Here is a 21044-nt window from a genome sequence, read left to right as displayed (position 1 = left end):
CTACATACGCCCTCCCTAGAACGCCGTGGTGACATGAAGCCTATCAAATCTTCCCTGGGAATAGTAGAAAGATGAAACATCGTTATACAATACATCACTCTTTGCGCAAGCCTCTGCGGTTCGCTCGTCCTTGGGTCCATCTGCCGCATTCACAACGATCCGTCTTGAGGCAAGTCCTCAATGACACTCTCCACCAACTCAATGAGCTCATCAATGTCCGGTCTCTCGGTAGGCTCGACATTGAGACATTTCCTCACGACATCGCGAATGGGCTCGCTAATCTTGACTTCTCCGGCTCCCGCACCGGCGTCCGCCGTGGCGGCCGCTTTGCCCTTCATACCGCCGCTGGTGCCGGTGCGCTTGATGCCCTCGTCGGGGAAGCGCCAGTCGCCGCCGAGGACGCACATGCTGAGGGAGCCGCCCGTCTCGTCGGAGCGAGCCTCAAAGGGGGACTTACCGACGAGGCAGGCGTAGAGGGTGCAGCCCATGGACCAGATGTCGACTTTTGTGTCGATGACGGTGCCGGTGCGGACGTCGAAGAGTTCGGGGGCGCGGTAGGGCATCGTGCTGTGCTCGGCGGCCGTGTCCTGGACGGCGATGGCGAGGGAGTGGGATGTTATCGGGATCGGGGAGGGGGCGATGGAGCCCAGGTCCATTAGGATTGGGTTCGAGCCCGAGTCGTCAATCATGATGTTGCCTGTTTTCGGCCGTAATGTTAGTTCTTGGGCGTCTGTCTTTCTGAAGAGTACATGGGGGTGATTGGGGATTAGGGGGCAACGGACCTGGCTTGATGTCCCTGTGTGCATACGACTTTACGTCCCCGGACCCGGGCGTCTCGCCCTCCATCAGCGGTCGCTGCTGCTCGCTCTCGTCCTCTTCGTCGGCGCCCGCGGCGGCGGCCATGCTGGAGACGCGCTTCCCGCCCTTGTTCTTCTTGCCGCTCTTCTTGCGCTTCGGCCCGGCGCCCTGGTCGTCCTCGTCACCGTTGCCCATCTCCATCCTCTCCATCGCGGCGGGCTGTGATGAGGATTGCCCGCCGCCGCCGCCGCCGGTGTAGTGATGCATCTCCCTAAGCGCCTTGCACACACCGAGAAACAGGAGCATGAGCCTGCGCTCGGGAAACGCGGTGTGGTTTACGAGGTTGGCGTTGATGAGGTCCTGGAGGTTGCCGCGGCGGTAGTAGGGGAGGAGGACGTAGACCGTCTTTGACCCGGGCTCGCCGCCGCGCTCGGTGGCGATGGCGTGGTCGACGCCGTGGATGATGCCCGGGCTGCGGGCGAAGAGGCGGTAGGCGTCGACCTCCTTCATGGCCTGGGCGACCGACTCTGCGCCAAAGGGGCACCTGATCTTTTTGAGGGCGAATTCTTCGGCGGTTTGGGTGTCTTGGACGAGGTAGACGTAGGAGAAGCCGCCCTGTAGGTTTCGCAAATGATTAGTACCATGTCCAATTTCGCGAGGCAGGGAAGGAAAAGCGCGAAGCTTACCTCGCCCAGCAGGCGGAGGATCTTGAAGCTCCGACTGTTGATCTTGAGCGTCGGTGAGCCGGGGAAGCAGTTGAGGCAGTTGCCAAAGGAGTAGAGCACGTCGAGGAATATTTGCGCCATCTTGAGGTTTGTTGTGTGTTGATTGCGTAAAGACGACGGAGGGTTCGACCCGGTATGGTATGGTACTCCAGGAAATTGTCGTCGAGTTCGCGTATGTTGGATGTTGAAGCGCTGGTGTTGTAGACCCAAGAGATTCCGCAGTCGTCCGTTCTTGGTCGGCGTAATGGTGATCGGACACTTTGAGAGAGAGAAGGCGTATTCTCTACCCGGAATTGGGAGTCCGTGCCGAACGAGGTCGGGAAGAAGAGTGTCGTCGATCAAGTCTCGCGATTGAGACTACGCGGACAAACAATTGAAATGACCAGAAAAGAGGATCAACGTGGTCGTATGCTGTAAGATCGTGGGATTCTTGCGTGGGCGCGCGATTGGAGAAACAAGAATCAGGACAGCTAATAGCTTGCCCGCTTACTTGCTGTGCTGCTGCTGCTGCTTGCTTGCTTTCCCCCCGGTAACCAAAGTGGGCAAGAAGCTGACCGGTTTGACGGGGACGCTGACGCAGGTCCGTACTGCTGCGGTACGGTCCACGTCCAGTAGTGCGCTTCCTAGGATCCGCTTTCGGGGAACGCGGGACTCGGGGAGGGCCGTTGTCGAGTCTGCGATCAAGTATACGGATACTCTACCTAGTGTAAAGTCACCGGGGAAAGAATGCGACTACTCTTTGCTTGCCGCAAGCAATTGTGTATGAACCAGATCCCAGAATCACTCTTTTTACTATGAAATCAAAGGAAAAAGCAAGACGAAAACTTTGACATGATCTGAGGCGATGGGAGAGAAACATCAGATCAACTACCTTACCTTACGGAGTAGGTACCTCAAAAAACGTGCCGACCACCCAGTCCCAGAGCTTGCTTTGGAGTCTGTCTGGGCTGCGCCCTGCTGAAGATTGGAAGTACGAATCCCCCGTCGTGCGCAAAGGCCGTGAAACGCCACCGGGGACCCTCTGAGGTGGAGAAACGTGGAAGGGCACACACTGAACAGCGGTATTGAACACCAGAGGCCCCCCCAGCCGGCAGCGACGGGAAGACCCTTGTCGTCTGAATGCAGCCCGTCCTCTGGGGACACTTGGTGATATAAACTTCTCGGCCGAGGAGCTTCACATCCCATGAGAGTCTCCAGTCAACAAATCACCCTCTCAACGTTGTTCATGGGTGTCTGCAATGGATTCATTATTCATGTTTTGAAGGTCTACTACTATTATTGTTTTAGAAACCTCTCAGGGTGAAGTGAATGTCAACAAAGCAAGCCAATGACCTCATGCCACCATCCCCTGCTGTCGATTGACTTCAATATATGCGAATCCAACTCCTCGAAACACAATTCTCATCGAGCTGTGGTATCATCGCTACAAATGCTATCACGAACGAAAAACTTCCATCGCTCAAGCCGCCCTTGAATCCTACACAAAATGGGAGACAAAGTACTCTGACTCTGAAAGACCGGTGGCCATGCCCTACTTTCAACCCAAAACAACGCTTGCTGTCGAGATTCAAAGTCCATCCGCCTAGAATGCATCTTCGAATGGACAATCGACGCTTTCGTGTCCATCTCTCTCACACAAGGCACACCACTTGGAGACGTCGACAATCCCGCTCTCCTTTCCAGCGACAGGGCCGGAATCCATCGGGTTCGGGAAGATCTTGACAGTCGGCGGAGGAGCAAGTGGCTTGGACTTGACTGGCGAAAGTGGAGCCGGCTTGTCCTCAGCGGGAATGGGCTTCAGGTCCTCCTTGATGGCCTTGCCGGCATCGCCGTTGGTCTTGCCGCCCTCGTTGCCAAACATGTTGGTGCAAGTAAGGATATCGTGTCCGCCAGTCTCGCAAATTTCGCACCAAAGAGTACTATTATCCGTGACTGACGAGTAGGCGTCACTTTCGGGCATCGTGTCAAGTGTACGAACACGCTTGTGCGTCGTCGTGGGAGACTGGGGCTCGCTGTTGCGCATCAAGATGACGGTATCTCGAGAATCGCGCAATGAAGAACGCTGCGCACCGCCGTTGGCCAGAGGTCCGGTGAGCTGAGTCGCGACGCTTCCCCTACGAAGTCTCTCCACTTCCCGCTCAAGCTCCTCCTCGCGACGGCTCTTGTCTTTCACGACATCATTGAGCTCTGCCAACTCGAGCTCCAGCCTTTCACGAGCCATCGCGTTCTCACGTACGGAGGGGTCCTCAGCTTTGTCGGCCCCAGGAACAGAATCGCGACTGAGAGAGTGAATGATCGCCTTAAGACCCCGAATCTCATCTTCCTTCTGCTCCAATTCCTTGGAAACGGAGCCACGGTCTCCGTTGCTCGGACCCGTGGTGCCGTTCATTCCGGCTGAAGCCTTTTCGCGCTCCCTGCGCAGCTCGGTTCGGGTGCGCTCGACCTCACCACGGAGGAATTCAACCTCCCCTCTTGCTTCCGCTTCACCGCGTCGTGCGTCTTCGAGACCCTCTTCGAGCTCTTGAACCAACTCCTCGAGCTGCTTCAACTGACGAGCAACCGAATCTACGTCATCCGTCCGCGATTCGAGCTCACGCATTTCCATCATCAACTCATCGATGCGCTTTTCGTACACTCGTTCGGTTTCGGAACTAGCCATTTCGAGGGTGTCGATGGTGCTTCGGAAGTCGGCTCGGTGTGCGTCGAACTCGGCAGTGAGCATCGCAATCTTCTCATTCTTTTCTCTGACCAATGCGCGAAGTTGCATCGAGTCCTTATCGTCGAGACTGTTGCGCTTGGGTGCTGACAGATCCGAACTCTCCATAAGAGTCTGAAGCTCGGTTAAACTGCTCTCCATCTCCGCTAATGTAGATGCTTGATCCCTCAACTGCCTTTCACGGTCGTCCAGTTGTGCTCTAAGCCGGTCAACCTCGTCGTCGTTCTGAGCTCGTGATGCGGCCCTTGAGCCGGCTCCAGCCCGCGACGGTACTCTGAACTTGGAGCTGTACGAAGATACCGAATTGGTGCTTCCGTTGGTCTGCGTTCGCTGCAGAGTGGCTGGTGGCTGGGGCATCGGCTCCTCGTCAAACATTGACGTTTGGCCAAGGGCAGAGGCACTGCGCGGACCAACACTTGGCTTCCTATCCAATCGTGAACCTTTGCTCGGGTCTCCAGCCGTTCCACGAACGCTCTGCGCGAAGCGGTTCGGGGCGGGAGAGCTGTATTTGGAAGGCACCTTTCCGGGCGTCGCCAGTGATGGTCTTGGTCCTGGGGTCATCTGTAATTTTCGTACGGGTGACTCTGGGCGTACAGAAGGCCTGCTCATCGATTTCTTCAGTTGAGGACTGACTGATCGGCCGGGGGCAATGCCAGGGCCAACAGATTTGCTGAATAGCGGCACTGACGGCGTCGGAGGTGTGTTCGTGGAGTTCTGCGTGCCGACCTTGAGACCGCCCACGGTGCTGGCTGTGGGAGTGTGAGGAAACGAGCTGGAAGACGAGCCAGGAGGAGAGTCTCGTCTCACGGCTTTGTTGAGAGGGAGGAAGATGCCTGCGCCAGGAAGAGTCGTAGTAAAGTAGGAAACACTAAATGCAGTCAGGCGCGAATGCTATTAACAAGCTGGTTGGGCGCAAACTTACCCTTCTACTTCGCCCGAGTTCTTGCCCCGCTGGGAGAACTCGGGATGCAGCTCGACACCAGCAAAGGTGCCCTTCTTTCCATCCACCGAACCAATAAAACGGACGGTGCCTAACATGTTGCCCGGGACTTCAACGACGTCACCGAGAACGAAGTCGGTCCCGGCCCTACCGGGCGTGGCGGGTGGCATTTTGCGATCGGGCGACTCGGCTAGCACGCTGTTGTAGGCATAGGACTCGCTTACATCGGGGATCGAGGCGAGAGACTTGGGAGTAAGAGCAGCCAAGGAGGATTTGCGCGGGAGCGATTGATGCGAGGGCGTAAGTCGCGAATGAGTGTTGTAGAGGGAATTAAGACTGGGAGAGGAAGCGGTTGTGGAGGAGGCGAAGTTGCTAGTGAAGCTGGTAGCTTTGCGAAGAGTTCGCGGCGGGTGGGCAAGACTTCTATGGGTCGGCGCGTATGCGGCGGTCGCTGTTGTTGTGGTGACGGACATGATGGACAGTCAGGTCGGGTCGATTTGGGGGTTTAAGGCCAGACAGATCCAGAAAATTATTGGGCGCGGGTGCTCGCGTGCAAGGTGCCGGCCAGTAATGCGACCGCTAGATTGCGCGCTGGATGGCAGCTTTACTGGCCTTGGCTCACTATTAGGCGGCGCAGGTAAGACCAGGTTCCAGGTTGTGGTGGTGTTGACTCCCGAACGCCCCACTCGTCGCCCGCAAGGTAAGGTATCTTAGGGCCAACGTCAACTAAGGTTGCTTGCCTTGGTCGCACTTGCAGCCGAACAGCGAATGAGAGGCGCGAGGCAGGCTGTGTTGGGCGACAGAACGGGAGGGTTGATTCGTAACTATCTGACAGCCTTGGGTGGGAAAAGCAAGCGCAAAGACGTGGCGGACAGGACAAATTTCGGTCGATTGGGAGGTAGGTGGGAAACTGGCAGATAGACAGGCGGACGCTATACCGAAAGAGCGCTAAGAGCTAAAGAACCGTGAGGTGTGATCGTCTTGGGGCCTTGGGCGTGTCTTTGACGTGGAGAATGATTTGTCTCTAACAGTCGTTGCGAGTCCGTCTTTCAATGAGCTTGGCAGATCATCTGGCAGCTCCGAACAGCTTGACCAGCGCCGACTGATACCGGGGGTTACGTATGAGTTGGAGAGAGAGCGAAAGAAAGAGGCCCGGGCAAAGATACCGGGGCAGTCGACAACGACGGCGACGATGAGAAGACGAAGGACAAAAGAAGCCCAGCACAAGTAAAAGAGGAAAAGTGGTCGCCAGACGAGGGGCTTTTTGTGACGCTCTGAGCCTCCTTTCCCCTTGTGAGCCCTTGTGAAAGAGCACGGCCGTCCTGACTCCTTGGGATGGGGTCTCAGACGTTGACCACTTTTTGGTTCAGCTCTTTGGGTAAGGATCCGTAGACCAACGAGATGCAGGGGTGATGGATGTCAAGGGGAGCTGGAAATGGGTTGGTGATCCGTCAGTTGGAGTAGCGTTACCCTTGCGGTAGGATCAGGTACTGTGACGGAGGCGTATGGTCGTCGGAAGGTGGTATTCTTGGGTAAAATACTCAATACTCTGTGATTGAGGTGAGGAGTGAGGAGAGGTAGGAGCCGTAGATTCGCAAATGAGGTGGAATGGCGGGATGGGGGGATGCAAAGAATGACAAGAGCAAGACACATACGCGGTGGCACACGACCTGGGAAGGAAGATGCGAGACAGACGGAAGACTGGAAGACGAACGATTGGGAAGGAGAGAGCTATATCTGAGTTGAGACGAGACCAAACGAGCAAGACTCAAGTGCGTCTGTGTTGGTCTTCTTGGTTTTGGTCTCTTCAGGTCGGGCACATTCCACAGCCGTCTCTTTGTATCGCGGAGCAACAGCTCAGCTACTTGTTTACGTGGATCCAAATTCAGTCAGTCACTGGACAGGCAGCTTCGTCTACGGAGTACCTTATGTACGGCTACCAGGCCTTGAAGCTTTCATGAGGTGACGAGGTACCTAAAGGTAGGGGACCGAGTAGATGCTCGCCTGCAATTGGGCCACCAGCCTGCATCGCTCCTTCATCTTCCCCATCACACATCGTAGCGCGGCCGCAGATCTCACACAAGAAAAAGACCCTGGAACGTCGAGAAGGCACAAAAGAAGACTCGTCAGTGGCCCCAGCTGCTCCCCATTCCCCTCGCGGTTGCCATGACGCTGTCGTAGCTTTGCATCGTCCGAACCGGTGGCTGCTTAACGCTGCATGCAGACAGCGGAGGTGGTAGACGCCCAGCCCAGCCCAGCAGGGGCAGCTTGACCGCCTGCATGCACCTCAACGTGTTCGCCGTCTACGGCGTACAGAACCTGTCTCTCCCTCACGCCGCCGTTGCTCGTTGCCATGCAGCGGGTGGTTCACCAGCAAAGCTACTCACACCATGGGTAGGAAAATCTGCCTCCTCTCATCTTGGTGGTGTGCTTCATCGAAATTTCTGCAGTCACACATGGACCCTATCATCTCTGAAAAGCAATCACTATCCAATGTGTCAATGTAACTTACACTGTGAGTGGCGTAGCATCAGAGTAATTATTGCGAGCAACCACTCACAGTCCAATATCGCCGGGCAATCTTACCTTTGGCTTGATGCACGAGTTCGTTCCGTCTGCGCCTCCCAAATTTAGACAGACACCGGTCGAATTCTGATGGATTTGGAGGGTCACATACCACAACAGATGTTACCTCATCAGGTCCCCTCATCCCGGCAGCCCGCCCGTGAGGACCTGTTCATCCTCAACGGCCGAACCGAATCAAAAGTAGCCAGGGGATGAGTCGTGTTGTGCTTCCGAGCATTGCGGCATTGCTACTGTCTTTGGCTCTCAAAACAGAAAGAGGCTCCAGGTTATCCGTCGAAAAGAAGATGGATCCCCCTTGCAGCCCGTCACGCGGCTGCATGATGCGAATCAGCACCAGTTAGGAAAGGGCAGCGTCGCATCGAATCCGCCAAACGGTCGCTGCTGACTACCGAGTACGGATACAGAGTACGGATACACTGGAGAAGTTGAGAGAGCCCGCATTCCGGCTCGTCACCAAGTTGCCCGTATCAAACCCTCGCATCAAGCTCAAGTAAACAACATTGATTCGAGTCAGACCGGCGCAAGTCATATTCAGCTTGTTCGTCATCCAATGCATCATTCCCATTCGATATTTCAACTGAGAGCACTCTACGATATTTACTCCACATGCTTTCAAGAACCGATGAACCGGATGAGCCGTGCTAGGGCCGCCTGGTCGGTCGAGAAATGGGTACAACGTACGAGCCGACGATGAAAGACGGGTCCCGGGGTCTAGTGTCAAAGCTTCTGGGAACAAGCCTCCGAATCGGGTGCAGACAGCAGGTGGGCTTGACTGGTGTCACAGGGTGCACCGGTTCAGTGCGTTTACGCGCTAATTTCTTAAAGCTGGACTCCGGAACCTGGGAGTTCCTCAGGGCCCAAGGGCATCCATCATCAGACGAAATCACCTAGGTTCGCGAATCTATCACCTTGACCCCTCGGTCCATCATGCACGACAGGCGGCGGGGTAAGAGCGGCAGTTCATGAACCAAGCTGAGGATCAAGTCGATCCTCTCTTTTGCGTCTCATCATAAGTCCATCGCTGGTGTTATGCTGCTAAGCTGGCTGCACCGATGCAGGCTGTTGCTCACGGAAGAAGCCCACCCCCTTAAATTATCTGGTCGACTCTCCCACCTCCCGGGTCAATTAGACGCGAATGCTGTACATGTGCCGCATCTTGACCCGTGCCTTTCGTCTAACTCATGTCGTACGACATGAGGCTACCCTGCCCCTACTCAATGTCAATGGCTTAAGAGTGTCCCTGACTATCCATCCTTTCGCCGGTCTGTGCTGAGTCGGAGTTCCTCCATAGGGAATCTGACAGCACATCGGCTGTCACTCATTGCTATGTTGATGCTGTCTTCGAACCCATACTTGAGCGTACAATGTGTATTCCTGTCGGAAACTTTCGCGATCCTGCCAGTGTTGCTGGGAGTTTTCTTTTCTGTTTTGCTGGAACCATGCTTGGTGTTTAGCTTGGCGAATCGTGGCTTCTCTCGATTATGTCCTCCCTTCCTATCGGTCTGGTACCGTCGTTGAACACCATTGCCTCACGGTGCTGCCGCCTAAGACGCTGTTCTTCGGCCGAGTGCTCTCGTGTCCGAGGGACTTGCTCGACTGCTAGCAGCGCTTCCGCATCGTCATCAACGTCTGCATTGCACAATGTGGACTGTAAGGCAATGGTGAATCCGGCCAAGTTGGTGTCCGGGTTGAGGTCGAAACTCGTCTTAGCGGCAAGGTTGCAGGCGAGGATCGCCTTTGCTCCCTGGGTAGTGTGTGCGATCCTCGTAACAATGTCGACGATGCGGTTATTCTTGTGTTCCATATAGTAAATGAAGTTTTCTTGCCTTTCGGCTTCCGTGTCCCCCCAATGCTGTTTGGCCAACCACTTTTCCACAAACTTGGCCTTGACCAGCATGTCGGCACCGTACTTAGTGATGAGCTCGAGTACGAACATGAGGCAGAACCTCTCAGCCATATCGCGAAGGTAGTATTCGTCCCAGTATTTGTCGTCGAGTTTTGTTTGCTCCGTATCGTCGAGACTTAATTCGAGGGATCTGACAAGGGCAGAGTACGCTCTCCATGTGTGCAACTTCGACAGGCCCTCTGCGAAGTCTACAAGTCAGTCAGCTTGTCCGTCTTGCAAAACAAAATTGCCTTGCCTACCGTTAGTCTGCCCAGTAAGCGTTGCCAGAGCACGAAGATTCTTCATACGAGAATCGTAGTCCGGTCGCGTGATGCCGTAGAGGAGCTGTCGCACCGTACCGCTGTCGTTAACAGCACGGTCGCAAAGTATTTTGACGGCGACATCCCGAATGGAGAAATTGGGATGGCATAATAGCTTGTCGAGAGTATCAAGGCCAAGTGCGTCTTCTGTCTCTTGAGTGATGTACTGCGTTTTTGGCGGAGTGACTTTGACTTCGTTGTCGTCGCGAATGTACGTCAGCATCTGGGTCATCATAGTGACCAAGCCAAACGTAGCGGCGCCAATGCCAACGAGGATGATGCGCTCATCGCGCATAAATGACATTAAAGTCATGTTTTTTGGTTCTTGAAAACAACTTTATGGAGCATGGTCGCCTATTGATTCTCAAGCATTGAGCTTTCGCGTGTGGGAAACTCAAGGCACACGGCTGCATGGAGGATGTAGCTTGTACGATGATGGATGCTCGGAGCTCAAGCCATAGCATCCATGGGTTCTGCCTTGCGCCACCGCCCACCTCAGTCAATCCATCCCCACCATCCCGATAAGATAAGCATACCGTCCCGCTCAAAAAATTTGGGCAAGTGCGAGGACCGATTTGCTTTTTGATGGAGTTTCGTGCCTCAGCGACAACAACGCCGAGTATCAGTTACGCTCGACAAAATGGCCGGCTCACAACTCAAGCGGCTCAAAGCCTCCCTGAGGGAGCAGGGAATTACTGGGCCTCAGAAGTCTAAGAAGCAGAAGCGCCAATTTGCGCAAGACGAAAAGGCCAAGACTGACAAGCGTCTGCAAAGAGGTGCTGCCTTGGGGCAAATCAGAGAACAATTCAATCCCTTCGACCTGAAGCACAACCCACGAGGTCCCAAATTCGACATTACAACCAACAGGCCTCAGACAGGTGCCGCAGCAAGAGGAGTCAATGGCCGTCCTACCGAGGCCAAGTCTCTGGGCGAGCAGAGGGTAAGACCACACCGCCGCTCCTACGCAGCGGTATGTGATGCTAATGATTTCGATAGCGCCGAGAGACCCTTCTCATCGAGATGCAAAAGCGTAATAAAGTTGGCGGTATTCTTGATCGTCGATTCGGTGAAAACGACCCCTCCTTGGCCGAGGAAGACAAGATGCTCGAACGTTTCGCCCGCGAAAAGCAGAGATCACACAAGAAGACATCGCTATTCGATCTCGAGGAAGCCGAGCCCCTGGGCGAATTGACACACATGGGTCAGGCTCTCAACTTTGAACATCATCCGGATATGGCCGACGATTTCGACGAGGACGACCTTGGCTCAGACGACGACAGCGACTCCTCCCTTTCCGCGAAGAAGAAGCTCAAGCGCCTGCGCGAAGCTGGTTTCGGTGAAGACGAAGAGGGAGCGGATGATGAGCCGGACAGGAAAAAGTCCAAGAAGGAGGTCATGGAAGAGGTCATTGCGAAATCGAAAATGCATAAGTACGAGCGACAGATTGCCAAGGACGAGGATGAGGACCTGCGGATGCAATTGGACAAGGAGCTGCCAAACCTCCACGCTCTACTTATGACCCATGGAAAATCGGATGGGCAGAAGAAGGACGAGGGTGGCAAGTTGATTGCTGGAGTTGATAAGGCAACTTTCGACAAGGAATTCGATTTGCGCCTGAAGAAGCTCGTTCAGGACCGCCGTGCAGCCCCAACAGAGCGCACAAAGACCGACGAGGAATTGGTGGAGGAGGAATCCAAGAGGCTGAAGGAGCTCGAAGAGAAGCGCCTGAAGAGAATGAACGGCGAGGCCATCTCTTCCGACGAAGAAAGCGAGGAGGATGAAGAAATGGAGGATCAACCTGCCGAAGATCCTGCTTTCCAGTGGCTCCCCGAGGAGGAAGAGGAGGATTTCGGTCTCGGAAAGGGTATTAAGACCAAGACCCGCCCGACGGCGACAGAGCTCGGCTTTGACGATGAAGATGACTTCCTCATTGAGGACGATTTGATTGCCAGTGGTTCGGATCTGGAGCCTATCGAGAGCGACGAGGAAGAATCGGAGGAAGAGGAGGAATATCAAGGTGACGATTCCGAAGACGAAGAGTTCACCAAAGGTCTGCTCAACGAGGAGGAAGCAAAGAGCTCTGTGTTTGCAAACGCTGGTGGACAAGGAGGCGCGGAACTCGACAGCTCTGAGCTGCCTTACACTTTCCCATGTCCGCAGAGCTACGATGAACTCTCGGCGCTGGCACAGAAGTACCCTAGCGATAAGCTGCCTACCATCGTGCAGCGTATCCGAGCCTTGTACCATCCGAAGCTGAACAGCGCGAACAAGGAGAAGCTCGGCAAGTTTGCTCAGGCGCTTGTGGACATGATCGGTCACGGCCCACGGACCGACAGCAGCCCATCTTTCCAAGTGCTGGAGAGTATGGTACGACACATCCACTCCCTCGCTAAGATGTTCCCCGTCGACATTGCCAACCAGTACCGTTCCCATCTCGAGGAGATCAGCCAACAACGCCCTCTCGCAGTGCATGTTGGCGACCTGACACTACTGACTGCTATCGGATCGACATTCCCTACATCAGATCACTTCCACCAGGTCGCAACTCCTGCTATGCTTACCATCGGGCGCTACCTCGGTGGTAAGATCCCTCAAACACTCAGCGACTATGCCACTGGTATTTACCTTTCGACACTGGCAGTCCAGTATCAGCAGTTCTCGAAGCGCTACGTTCCGGAGGTCATGAGTTTCTCCCTCAACACCCTGTGTGCTCTGGCTCCCTCAGCAGCCTCGAAGCTTTCTGGCAACTTCCCTCTCCATGAGCCTGCAGCGGGTATTCGCGTCGCAAACGCGCGGAAGACGGAGCTCCGACAGCTCTCGCCAGCTGATTGTGCCAAGTCAGAGGTGAGCGGTGCGGAAGCTGAATCCAAGAAGATTGCCCTGTTGAGCACAACACTTCAGCTTTTGGGTGCTGCTGCAGACACCTGGACTGGAAAGCCTGCTTTCAATGAGACTTTCCAGCCAGCACTTGACATTGTAGCTCATCTGAGCAGCAAATCAAGCCGCTCGAAGTTTCCCGAGGTCCTTGGTGGACACCTCGCAAAGTCTAAGCTCAAGATGGAGCGCATGCTCAAGATTGCCCAGCTCTCAAAACGGCCGCTTGAGCTGCACCACCACCGCCCACTTGCCATCAAGACATTCATCCCCAAGTTCGAGGACTCGTACGACCCGAACAAGCACTACGACCCGGATCGCGAGCGTGCGGAGATGGCCAAGTTGAAGAAGGAGCACAAGAAGGAGCGCAAGGGCGCCATGAGAGAGCTGAGAAAGGATGCCCAGTTTATGGCCCGCGAGAATCTGCGTGCGAAGAAGGCCAAGGACGAGGCGTACGAGAAGAAGTACAAGAGGCTCGTGGCGGAGATCCAGAACGAGGAGGGCAGGGAGGCGAATGCGTACGAGAGGGAGAAGGACGGCAGGAAGAGGGCCAGAAACCGGTAGACGGATCGCGCTTCAGTCTTTTGTGTTATGGTATCAAAAAGTTGATGGGTGCTTTTCGGCATAGTTTATTCCCTTTTTTGTATTCAATACCAGTAGAGGTAGAGGGGTGGAGAGCTCATATCGTGGCTTCACATACATGATTAGGCAATGGGCCATTAATCAAGAATCCATACCCAAACGAACCAGTCGGCGTACGCAGTGTCATCATGAAGACCGGCAACATCAGTATCTAAGATTCCATTGTACAGGTTTGTGAGGTGATTCGAACTTCCGTTTGAAGTGCATTTGTACAGTGTGACTAGTCGTATTCCCACCATCGTTTGCCTGCCTGGCCGGACAGCTGACGTCGGTCCCACACTATCCTAGAACGTGCATCAACAAGCCCTTTAAACATCCTTCAACTTCAATGTTACGATTTAAGATCAAGCTGCCGTCAATATCACAGACGTTCATCTAAGGAGTCTTCCCAGTATCACGACTCAAACTTTGGCCGGCTATTCATCGGCCTTGAATTCCTAGCTCATAAGCTCTGGATTCAACGCACCAAGACTGAGCCTCATAAAACTAAAGAACCACCCAAACCACGCTTACACGGCCTCACTCACACCAAATACAAACCCAATACCAAGCACGCGAAGCTCTGCATCCACAATTCAAACGCAACCTATACACAAACTCCAGGTGGGCTGGCCATAGTGCACCCCCACACCATCGAGCAGCAAGCCATGGCAGCCTCCGACGATGAAGACGACTACATGAACATGACATTTGATGAACCATCCACCTCCACCAAAGCAAAATCCCAACCAGAAACGTCTCTCCAGCGCCGCCAGCGCCTCAAACGCGAAGGCGAGATCCGCGGCCGGCCCAAGTCCAAGGAGGAGCTCGCGGCCGAAGAGGAAGCGGCGCGCGAAAAGGCGCTCTCGCGGTCCCTACTCGAGACGGCGGCCGCCAAGAAGAGTAAAGGGTTCGCGATGATGGCCAAAATGGGCTTCAAGGCGGGCAGCGCGCTAGGTGCAGATGCTGCGGCCACAGGCGGCTCTGGTGCTGGCAACGATGCCAGGACGGAGCCGATTGCCGTCGAGGTCAAGGCGGACCGGGGCGGCATCGGGATGGAGAGCGAGAGGAAGCGGAAGTTGAGGGAGGCGGCGGAGAGGATCGAGGAGGAGGTGAGGGAGGGGAAGAGGGTAAGGGTCGATCCGTTGGAGTATCGGGACCGGGTGAGGATGGAGAGGGAGGCGGCGAGGGTGCAGGCGCAGGTGTTTGCGGCGCAGCGGGTTTCGGAGAGGATGGCAGATGAGAAGGAGGGCGAGGAGGAGGCCGGGTTGCTGGGTGTCAACGGGGCAGCAGACAGCACAAGAAATGGTGACGATGAGGAAGACGGCAGGAAGGACAAGACGAAGACGAACAAGACACGAGTGTCCGGCGCGGCGTCGAGACCGCTCAAGTCGATCAACGTCCTCTGGAGGGGCCTCGCCCGCCACCGCGAGGAAAAGGAGCGGGACCGCAGGATGAGGTACGATTTGGAGCAGAGCCTGTCGCGGCTGCCGACGTACGAGGACGACGACGAGGACGCCGACGACCGCACGGCGTTGGGCAAGAAGCAGGTCGTCTACGTCACCGCGGAGGACCTGGACGAGGAGGATCCCGAGCTCGACGAGTTCAACGAGCTCGAGGACGTCGAGAAGCTAAGGCGGCTGGTGGAGTATCTGAGGAGGGAGCATCGGTACTGTTTCTGGTGCAAGTATACGTACCCGGACGATGAGATGGAGGGGTGTCCTGGTGTCACGGAAGAGGATCACGACTAAGTTGGGAAAACATTTGTCTGCATGGTATCATAGTATCGGGGAAGTGTCATGATGAGTGTCATTATAATGTACAATATCTACATTTTGATATTACAGAGAGGATTTGTGGCGTCTAGCCCCTTCCTTTACGTGCCAATATATCGTACACGCCCATTTCCTTGGCCACCATCGACACCTGGCCGTTCGCCAGCTCACCAGCTTCTTGCATATACGCCGCCTGCAAATAGGACGAGTACTCCTCGCCACGCTGTTTTTGGGTCATCTCATCAAGAGTGAGAGATCCTCCGATGGACTTCTGGCGGGTTTCGACGTGCGAGTCAATCTTGCGCTTAATGAGGCGAAGCTTCTGTCGCGCCTGCGTCGTCTCCCAGGCCAGACTTGTAGTCTCCATCATCATCTCGAGGGCCAACACCTCGGGCGGAGTGAAGTCAAAGACGGCCTTAAAAGCTTGGAGGGCAACGACGATACCGATTTTGTCCTTGAGCCGGCGGAATGTATGGAGGATCTTCCTCGCGATTTGCCCATCGAGACCGTCTGGTTTGAACACAGACGCGAAGCGAACCATTTCTGCAAAAGTCTCCCGTGTAATTCTGGTTTCGTTGACAAGCTCATCGCCTGCAATGTTGTGCAGACGGTTAGCACCAAGCATCTTCCACAATGCCATAAACGTATAAGGATCAGGTTTGACCTGACGGTCATACACGAGGGTCTGGTACAGCTGGCGCGCTTCAAAGATATTGCCGTTCTGTGAGTGGGACTCTAGTAGCTGGTTCATCATGAAGGCGTCCGGGCTGATTTCTGCTTCTCTGAAGGCGTCCCATAACTTGGCTAGTTCGCCATGGAGGCTTCGAAGACGATAATTCTCCGCAAGTAGAGAAAACGTTTCGAGCGTGGCCTTGGGCATGGCAGCTGTATGAGATTTTACAGAGACCTCAACTGTACGAACCGGCCCTTCCATGGTTGAAAGCCGACGACGGTTCTCGACAAACTCTACGCGAGCATTGATCATTTGCCATGCCAGCTTGTCCGCCCTTTCCAAATTGTCGGCGCCACCTGATCTTTGCCAGGCACCGATAAGCCCATTCACCTGAATGCTGGCCGCTTCGATACCCTTGAAACGCATGAATTCGAAGACGCTATGCGCTCCATCGAGGTCTCCAGCACCGATAAGTCGTTTCAGCCATTTTCCGAAAAAGAATTTGTTGCCAATTTGAGAAGGTAATCGGTCTCGTCCGCTCAGCTCTACTGTACTAGAGCTCATCATATCGACGAAGGCTTGTAGAGCGTATTCCGTTTGTCCAGTCGTCAGGAAGAAAGAGATCACCTGGTCGTAGTCCTCGAGTCCCATTGAAGAGCCAAGAAGGTCCCTCATTCGACGGTATGCGTCCCAGGCTTTTATCCTTGGCTCCGCGTTCGGATTTGTTGCACAGCTCCTAATGTACGGTAACAGAATGCGTGGATCGAGTTGGCGCTCGAGCAGCTTATTCACCGCGCGCTCTCCCTGCACAAGATCACCTTGTTGGCAGAACATGCGCACTCCAAGCTCCCAAAACTCCTTGAAGGTGTCTGCACCACTGTCGCCAAGAGTGGACATACATCGCTTCCAGTTATCGATGGCCTTAGCTTCCCATCCGTCCACAAACATGGCTTCGACTGTGACCAGCTGCTGCGAAGGGCTCAAAGCAACCTTCGCCTCGCTCATGTCTCTTGCTAGCAGCGAGAGGTACGTGAGGCGGCTTGGGTTTTTCGCATCGTCAAGCGACAGAATGTCCCACAGAAGGTTCCATACGTCTTGAGGGACATGCGCCCAAGCCTTTGCTAGAGATTGCCTCGCCGCGCCGTACGTCTTCCACACAGTCTGGGCAGTCTTTGCCGTCACATCTTCACCTCGTCGCATCTCTCTAGTCGTCCGGGAGAGGAGCGTATTTAGTCGTACTATCCGCTTTCGCTGGTTGAAGCTCCACACTTTCTCGGGGATCTGCGGAATCGGAGGGTGCCTCTTTCGTTGTGAGGGGTCCACGCGAGCAGTTGCCTGTATAACGCCCAGTGTTGCCGCGTGGTTCTTGTAGTCGAACTGGCTGACGTCGAATCCTCTTGCCTCGAATTGGCTTTCTAAGTCTTTTATGTATGCGTTCAAGCTCTCCAATGTGTCTTCGGGATTACTGGCGTCGCCGAGCTTGTCTTCGAAATCTTTCGCAATCGAGTCGACGTCGTTGATTCCCAAAGCACCCAAGCCGCCCTCATTCCGGAAACGAGAGAGCGTGCGCCGCATATTGGCCGCAAAAGTCTGGTTCAGCTCCTTCTTCAGATCGTCGACGCCACCCATAGATTCTCTGAAAGCATCCTCATCCCCCAGCCGCTCGATCTTGCCGGATTCACCCTTCTCGAAGAACTTTATAATAGGCTCGTCGGTTCTTTTTTGCATCAGTTCCTTGAGAAGGTCGGCGGCTGCTCTGTTCGGGTCGGCATCGGTCTGGGTGGATGGCGTCGGAGCAGGTTTGCGCTGTGTGTTCTGAGCACCCGGTCGAGGCTTGACTCCTAGTTGAGCAATACGGGAGCTATGTCGAATGGTCCATGGCGGCGGGGCAGAAGAGCCCAAGGTTGACTGGCATGACTGGCAAATGAATGTGTTTCGACATGCTATGTCACGAAAAAGAGTTCTATGAGACATAAGGAAACACGAAGTTGGTCAACATGAAGGAGAAAGCGAAGAAAATGGGCGGCTTCAAGTAGAGAGGAAGCTCATGGCAGGTAGAGAAACGGGTCAGATTTTTTGATGGACCCTGAACCTAGGTGCACCTGCATCTGCGCGTCGCGGGTCATTAAGAGCTTATCTTATCAGAGACGTACAAATACCATCTACCGCCTACCATTTGGGGCGGAATCGGCGGCACATCCCGGCAGAAAAGATAATTTTCTAGATCCCACCTTCGTCTGCTCTTTTTTTTCGGCCGCGGATATCACCAGCAACAAACGATCCACGGCAAAATGGCTTCCGCTCCCGAGTACCTGCGGTTCACAGGACACAGGTCCTTTGCGCAGCGACTGATCATATCAACTCTGACTGGTCGGCCAGTACACATTTCCAAAATTCGCAGCTCGTCGCCGACACACCCCGGTCTTGCGCCGCACGAGATTTCGTTCCTCCGTCTACTTGAAGCCGTCACCAATGGCAGCTCCATGCAAATTTCGTACACCGGTACGACCATAACGTACCACCCTGGTCTGATTACTGGAACGATGGCCGGCTTTGGCGCATCCGATGGCGACGTCATCGAGCACAATCTGCCCGCGAACAACAACCGCGGCGTCACCTACTTCCTCCTCCCAATCTGCCTCCTTGCGCCATTCTCGAAGGCGCACGTCAACATCCGATTCACTGGCCCGGGTGTCATCACATCTGCGACTGAGACCGGCGACATCTCTGTCGATTCCTTCCGCACAGCCATCTTACCCCTCTTCGGTCTCTTCGGTATCCCGCCTGCGCGAATCGAGCTGAGAGTGCTGTCGCGATCCTGCCCTGGAAAGAATGGAAGAGGTGGCGGTGGTGTTGTTGAGCTCCGATTCGCCAGCCAGGTCCGTCTCCCGAAAACATTGCACCTGAACCGCAATCCCGGTAAAATAAGGAGGATACGAGGAGTCGCATACTGTACGGGAGTCTCAGCGTCCAACAACAGCAGAATGATTCACTCGGCAAGAGAGGTTCTGAATGCCCTCGTTTCGGACATTCATATCGCAGCGCAGTACGACACAGCACCCCTTATCACGGCGGCCGACAAGTCAAAGACACGAACGGGCATTGGTTTCGGTCTCAGTTTAGTGGCTGAATCGAGCTCTGTCGGAGTTCTCTATTCGGCAGATGTGGTAGCGCCACCTGTGGGCGGCGTGGTGCCCGAAGATATTGGCAAGAATTGTGCCTATCAACTGCTGGAAACCATTGCGCAAGGCGGATGTGTCAGCAAAACATCAGCCAGCACTGTCATGACGTTGATGGCTATGGGATCTGAAGATGTGGGCAGACTGAGGATAGGAAGAGATGTCATCGGAACAGAAGAAATGGTTGGGCTCGCGCGGGACTTGCGAACATTCGGCGCGAGTAGTTGGGGTTTAAGGGACGTTGAAGACGATGAGTCGAACGATATACTTGTTTCGGTCAAGGGAAGCGGTGTTGGTAATGTTGGTCGCAAAATTGCTTAAGATACCAGAATGCGACGGCACAATTGAAGATCAATTGCCATTGGATATCATGATACCATCTAGACTACCTTTCATTCCTCTGGTTGCGCTCTAGCTGTGGTATCCTCCTCATCGCGGACAGTCTCGTCAATGTGGCGGTATAACCGAGGGTTTGAAGCGAGTGACCTGCCGCTCCCCAGTAATCAGTGGTAGCGTGTCTAATAGTGTGAGATATGTGGAACTCTCCCAACTCGCCGTTCCCTGAACTGAAGACGTCGAATAAGTGCATCCCACTGGCTGCATTCGAGGACGAGCGTCGTCTTGAGGGCCTCCTTCTTAAAGGCTCCTGGTCATTTTCAGCTTCGCCGTTGGGCCTCAGAGGCTGGAGCTCCACGCTGTCTGCACCTTCCATGTCCAGTCCAGGTGCATCTCTCAACACCCCCCGCTCTTCGGCGTCGTGATCTTGGGTAGAAAGACCGATCGTCTCTTCTAGTGCTGGGGGCAAACGGAATAACAATGGCCTTACAATTGGCCGTAGCTTCTCTCGCTCGGCATGGACAGCCAGCATGAGACACTGCACAGCCAGTATAATACAGTCGAGAGCTAGAAAAGTAAGCCTCGAGGTTGGTGGTTTCTGCCCGATGAAGTCGACGATGACACCGCCGTGAAGATAACCACGCGCAGCTTCGCCAGCTACAGGTAGGGATGCAAGAATATGTAGCAAGACACAGAGCAAGTTCGGGACAAACACCGATATAACTTGTGACCGGGCCGCCGCCATAGTCAATGGGTAGTCGTCAGGCTTGGGTGTAAGCCAGTGGTGTTGTCCGTAGACACGAACTGCAAAGCGGAAGATGGAGCACCTGCATAATTGTCAAAATATTAGACGACGAAGAGAAAGAAGGGGAGAGTGGCATACTCCATGTAGTATAATGTGCATAGCTCTGCGTATACTAGGGAGTCGAGATTCCGCAGTAATTGGGTCAAGAAGTCGAACTTCTTTGCCAGGCCGGGATTGGTCTTTCGATGTTTCCGCCGTCGCCTTCTCCTAGAACCTCTAGCTTCTGCATCATCGGCGCGGTTTGAAGGCTCTGGACCCCCTCTGCCATCCTCCTGGTCGTTCCCGAAAGGGATTGATCGGCCTGGCAGGGTCTCTGGCGCGGCATCATCGACCATAGCTCGTTGGCCTCATTTGTGTCGGCGGAGATTCCTGCAGCGTGGCGACAAGTGCGGCGCTTCACATACTCCAGCAGGTTGGCAAACGACGGCGAGGGGAAGGGGAGTTGGCTGTGAAGATAAAAGCATGAATGAAGATATTCCCGACCGTTGGGACCGTGATGCGAACAGATGTGGATAAAAGCCGACCGAAGCCAGCTGCAGGGATACCAAGAGTGACGCCACAGCTTGAGGAATGGAAGGTAGGCAAGCTGTCCACGACTCGACGCGGTAAGCTCAGGAGCTAGACCCACTGGCGCGGGCACCTTCTGATATCGGAACAGGAGAATCTTTGATACGAGTACCCCTCCATCCATCCCGCGCAGGGTCCACACTCCCCTCCGATTTGACATTCGCAGTGGCCAAATTTCTGCCAGGAGTTCCCGCCTAATTTACAAGTGCCCCTCTGACTCAACGAGCCGAACATCGACATCTCG

General features: G+C 54.6%; 8 protein-coding genes across 8 annotated transcripts; 3 read left to right on the top strand and 5 right to left on the bottom strand.

Annotated features, from left to right (window-relative positions):
* Positions 1-4: 4 nt before the first annotated feature.
* Positions 5-1997, bottom strand: BDZ83DRAFT_331704 (kinase-like domain-containing protein). Its single transcript, XM_060502420.1, has 3 exons — positions 1485-1997; positions 783-1413; positions 5-697 (listed from the first exon to the last, which is right to left on the bottom strand). The coding sequence occupies exons 1-3, from the start codon at positions 1602-1604 to the stop codon at positions 150-152; spliced, it is 1299 nt and encodes a 432-aa protein (XP_060370760.1). The 5' UTR covers positions 1605-1997; the 3' UTR covers positions 5-149.
* Positions 1998-3105: 1108 nt separating this feature from the next.
* On the bottom strand, positions 3106-5652 carry BDZ83DRAFT_565962 (CAP-Gly domain-containing protein; the record flags this gene model as incomplete). Its single annotated transcript, XM_060503817.1, has 2 exons — positions 3106-5107; positions 5162-5652. 2 exons carry the CDS (start codon positions 5650-5652, stop codon positions 3106-3108), a joined length of 2493 nt encoding a protein of 830 aa, XP_060370759.1.
* A 3563-nt stretch (positions 5653-9215) lies between these two features.
* On the bottom strand, positions 9216-10283 carry BDZ83DRAFT_747029 (uncharacterized protein; the record flags this gene model as incomplete). The annotated part of the gene is made up of 2 exons (XM_060513365.1): positions 9216-9859; positions 9911-10283. The coding sequence occupies 2 exons, from the start codon at positions 10281-10283 to the stop codon at positions 9216-9218; spliced, it is 1017 nt and encodes a 338-aa protein (XP_060370758.1).
* Positions 10284-10392: 109 nt separating this feature from the next.
* BDZ83DRAFT_660323 (Nop14-like family protein) lies at positions 10393-13600 on the top strand. The gene is made up of 2 exons (XM_060511056.1): positions 10393-10910; positions 10967-13600. Exons 1-2 carry the CDS (start codon positions 10611-10613, stop codon positions 13406-13408), a joined length of 2742 nt encoding a protein of 913 aa, XP_060370757.1. The 5' UTR covers positions 10393-10610; the 3' UTR covers positions 13409-13600.
* Positions 13601-14133: 533 nt separating this feature from the next.
* Positions 14134-15216, top strand: BDZ83DRAFT_747027 (uncharacterized protein; the record flags this gene model as incomplete). Its single annotated transcript, XM_060513364.1, has 1 exon — positions 14134-15216. One exon carries the CDS (start codon positions 14134-14136, stop codon positions 15214-15216), a length of 1083 nt encoding a protein of 360 aa, XP_060370756.1.
* Positions 15217-15328: 112 nt separating this feature from the next.
* BDZ83DRAFT_646601 (pentatricopeptide repeat domain-containing protein) lies at positions 15329-18089 on the bottom strand (the record flags this gene model as incomplete). The annotated part of the gene is made up of 2 exons (XM_060509987.1): positions 15329-17830; positions 18087-18089. 2 exons carry the CDS (start codon positions 18087-18089, stop codon positions 15329-15331), a joined length of 2505 nt encoding a protein of 834 aa, XP_060370755.1.
* Positions 18028-19580, top strand: BDZ83DRAFT_331620 (18S rRNA biogenesis protein RCL1). Its single transcript, XM_060502418.1, has one exon. The coding sequence runs from the start codon at positions 18205-18207 to the stop codon at positions 19411-19413; it is 1209 nt and encodes a 402-aa protein (XP_060370754.1). The 5' UTR covers positions 18028-18204; the 3' UTR covers positions 19414-19580.
* BDZ83DRAFT_331622 (uncharacterized protein) lies at positions 19446-20812 on the bottom strand. Its single transcript, XM_060502419.1, has 2 exons — positions 20312-20812; positions 19446-20255 (listed from the first exon to the last, which is right to left on the bottom strand). The coding sequence occupies exons 1-2, from the start codon at positions 20566-20568 to the stop codon at positions 19478-19480; spliced, it is 1035 nt and encodes a 344-aa protein (XP_060370753.1). The 5' UTR covers positions 20569-20812; the 3' UTR covers positions 19446-19477.
* Between the last annotated feature and the right edge of the window lie 232 nt (positions 20813-21044).

The sequence above is a fragment of the Colletotrichum acutatum genome (assembly GCF_030867785.1).
Source record: "Colletotrichum acutatum strain CBS 112980 chromosome Unknown BDZ83scaffold_5, whole genome shotgun sequence".
Taxonomy (NCBI): domain Eukaryota; kingdom Fungi; phylum Ascomycota; class Sordariomycetes; order Glomerellales; family Glomerellaceae; genus Colletotrichum; species Colletotrichum acutatum.
The sequence above is the reverse complement of the archived record's forward strand: the minus strand, read 5'-3'. Positions and strand labels throughout refer to the sequence as shown.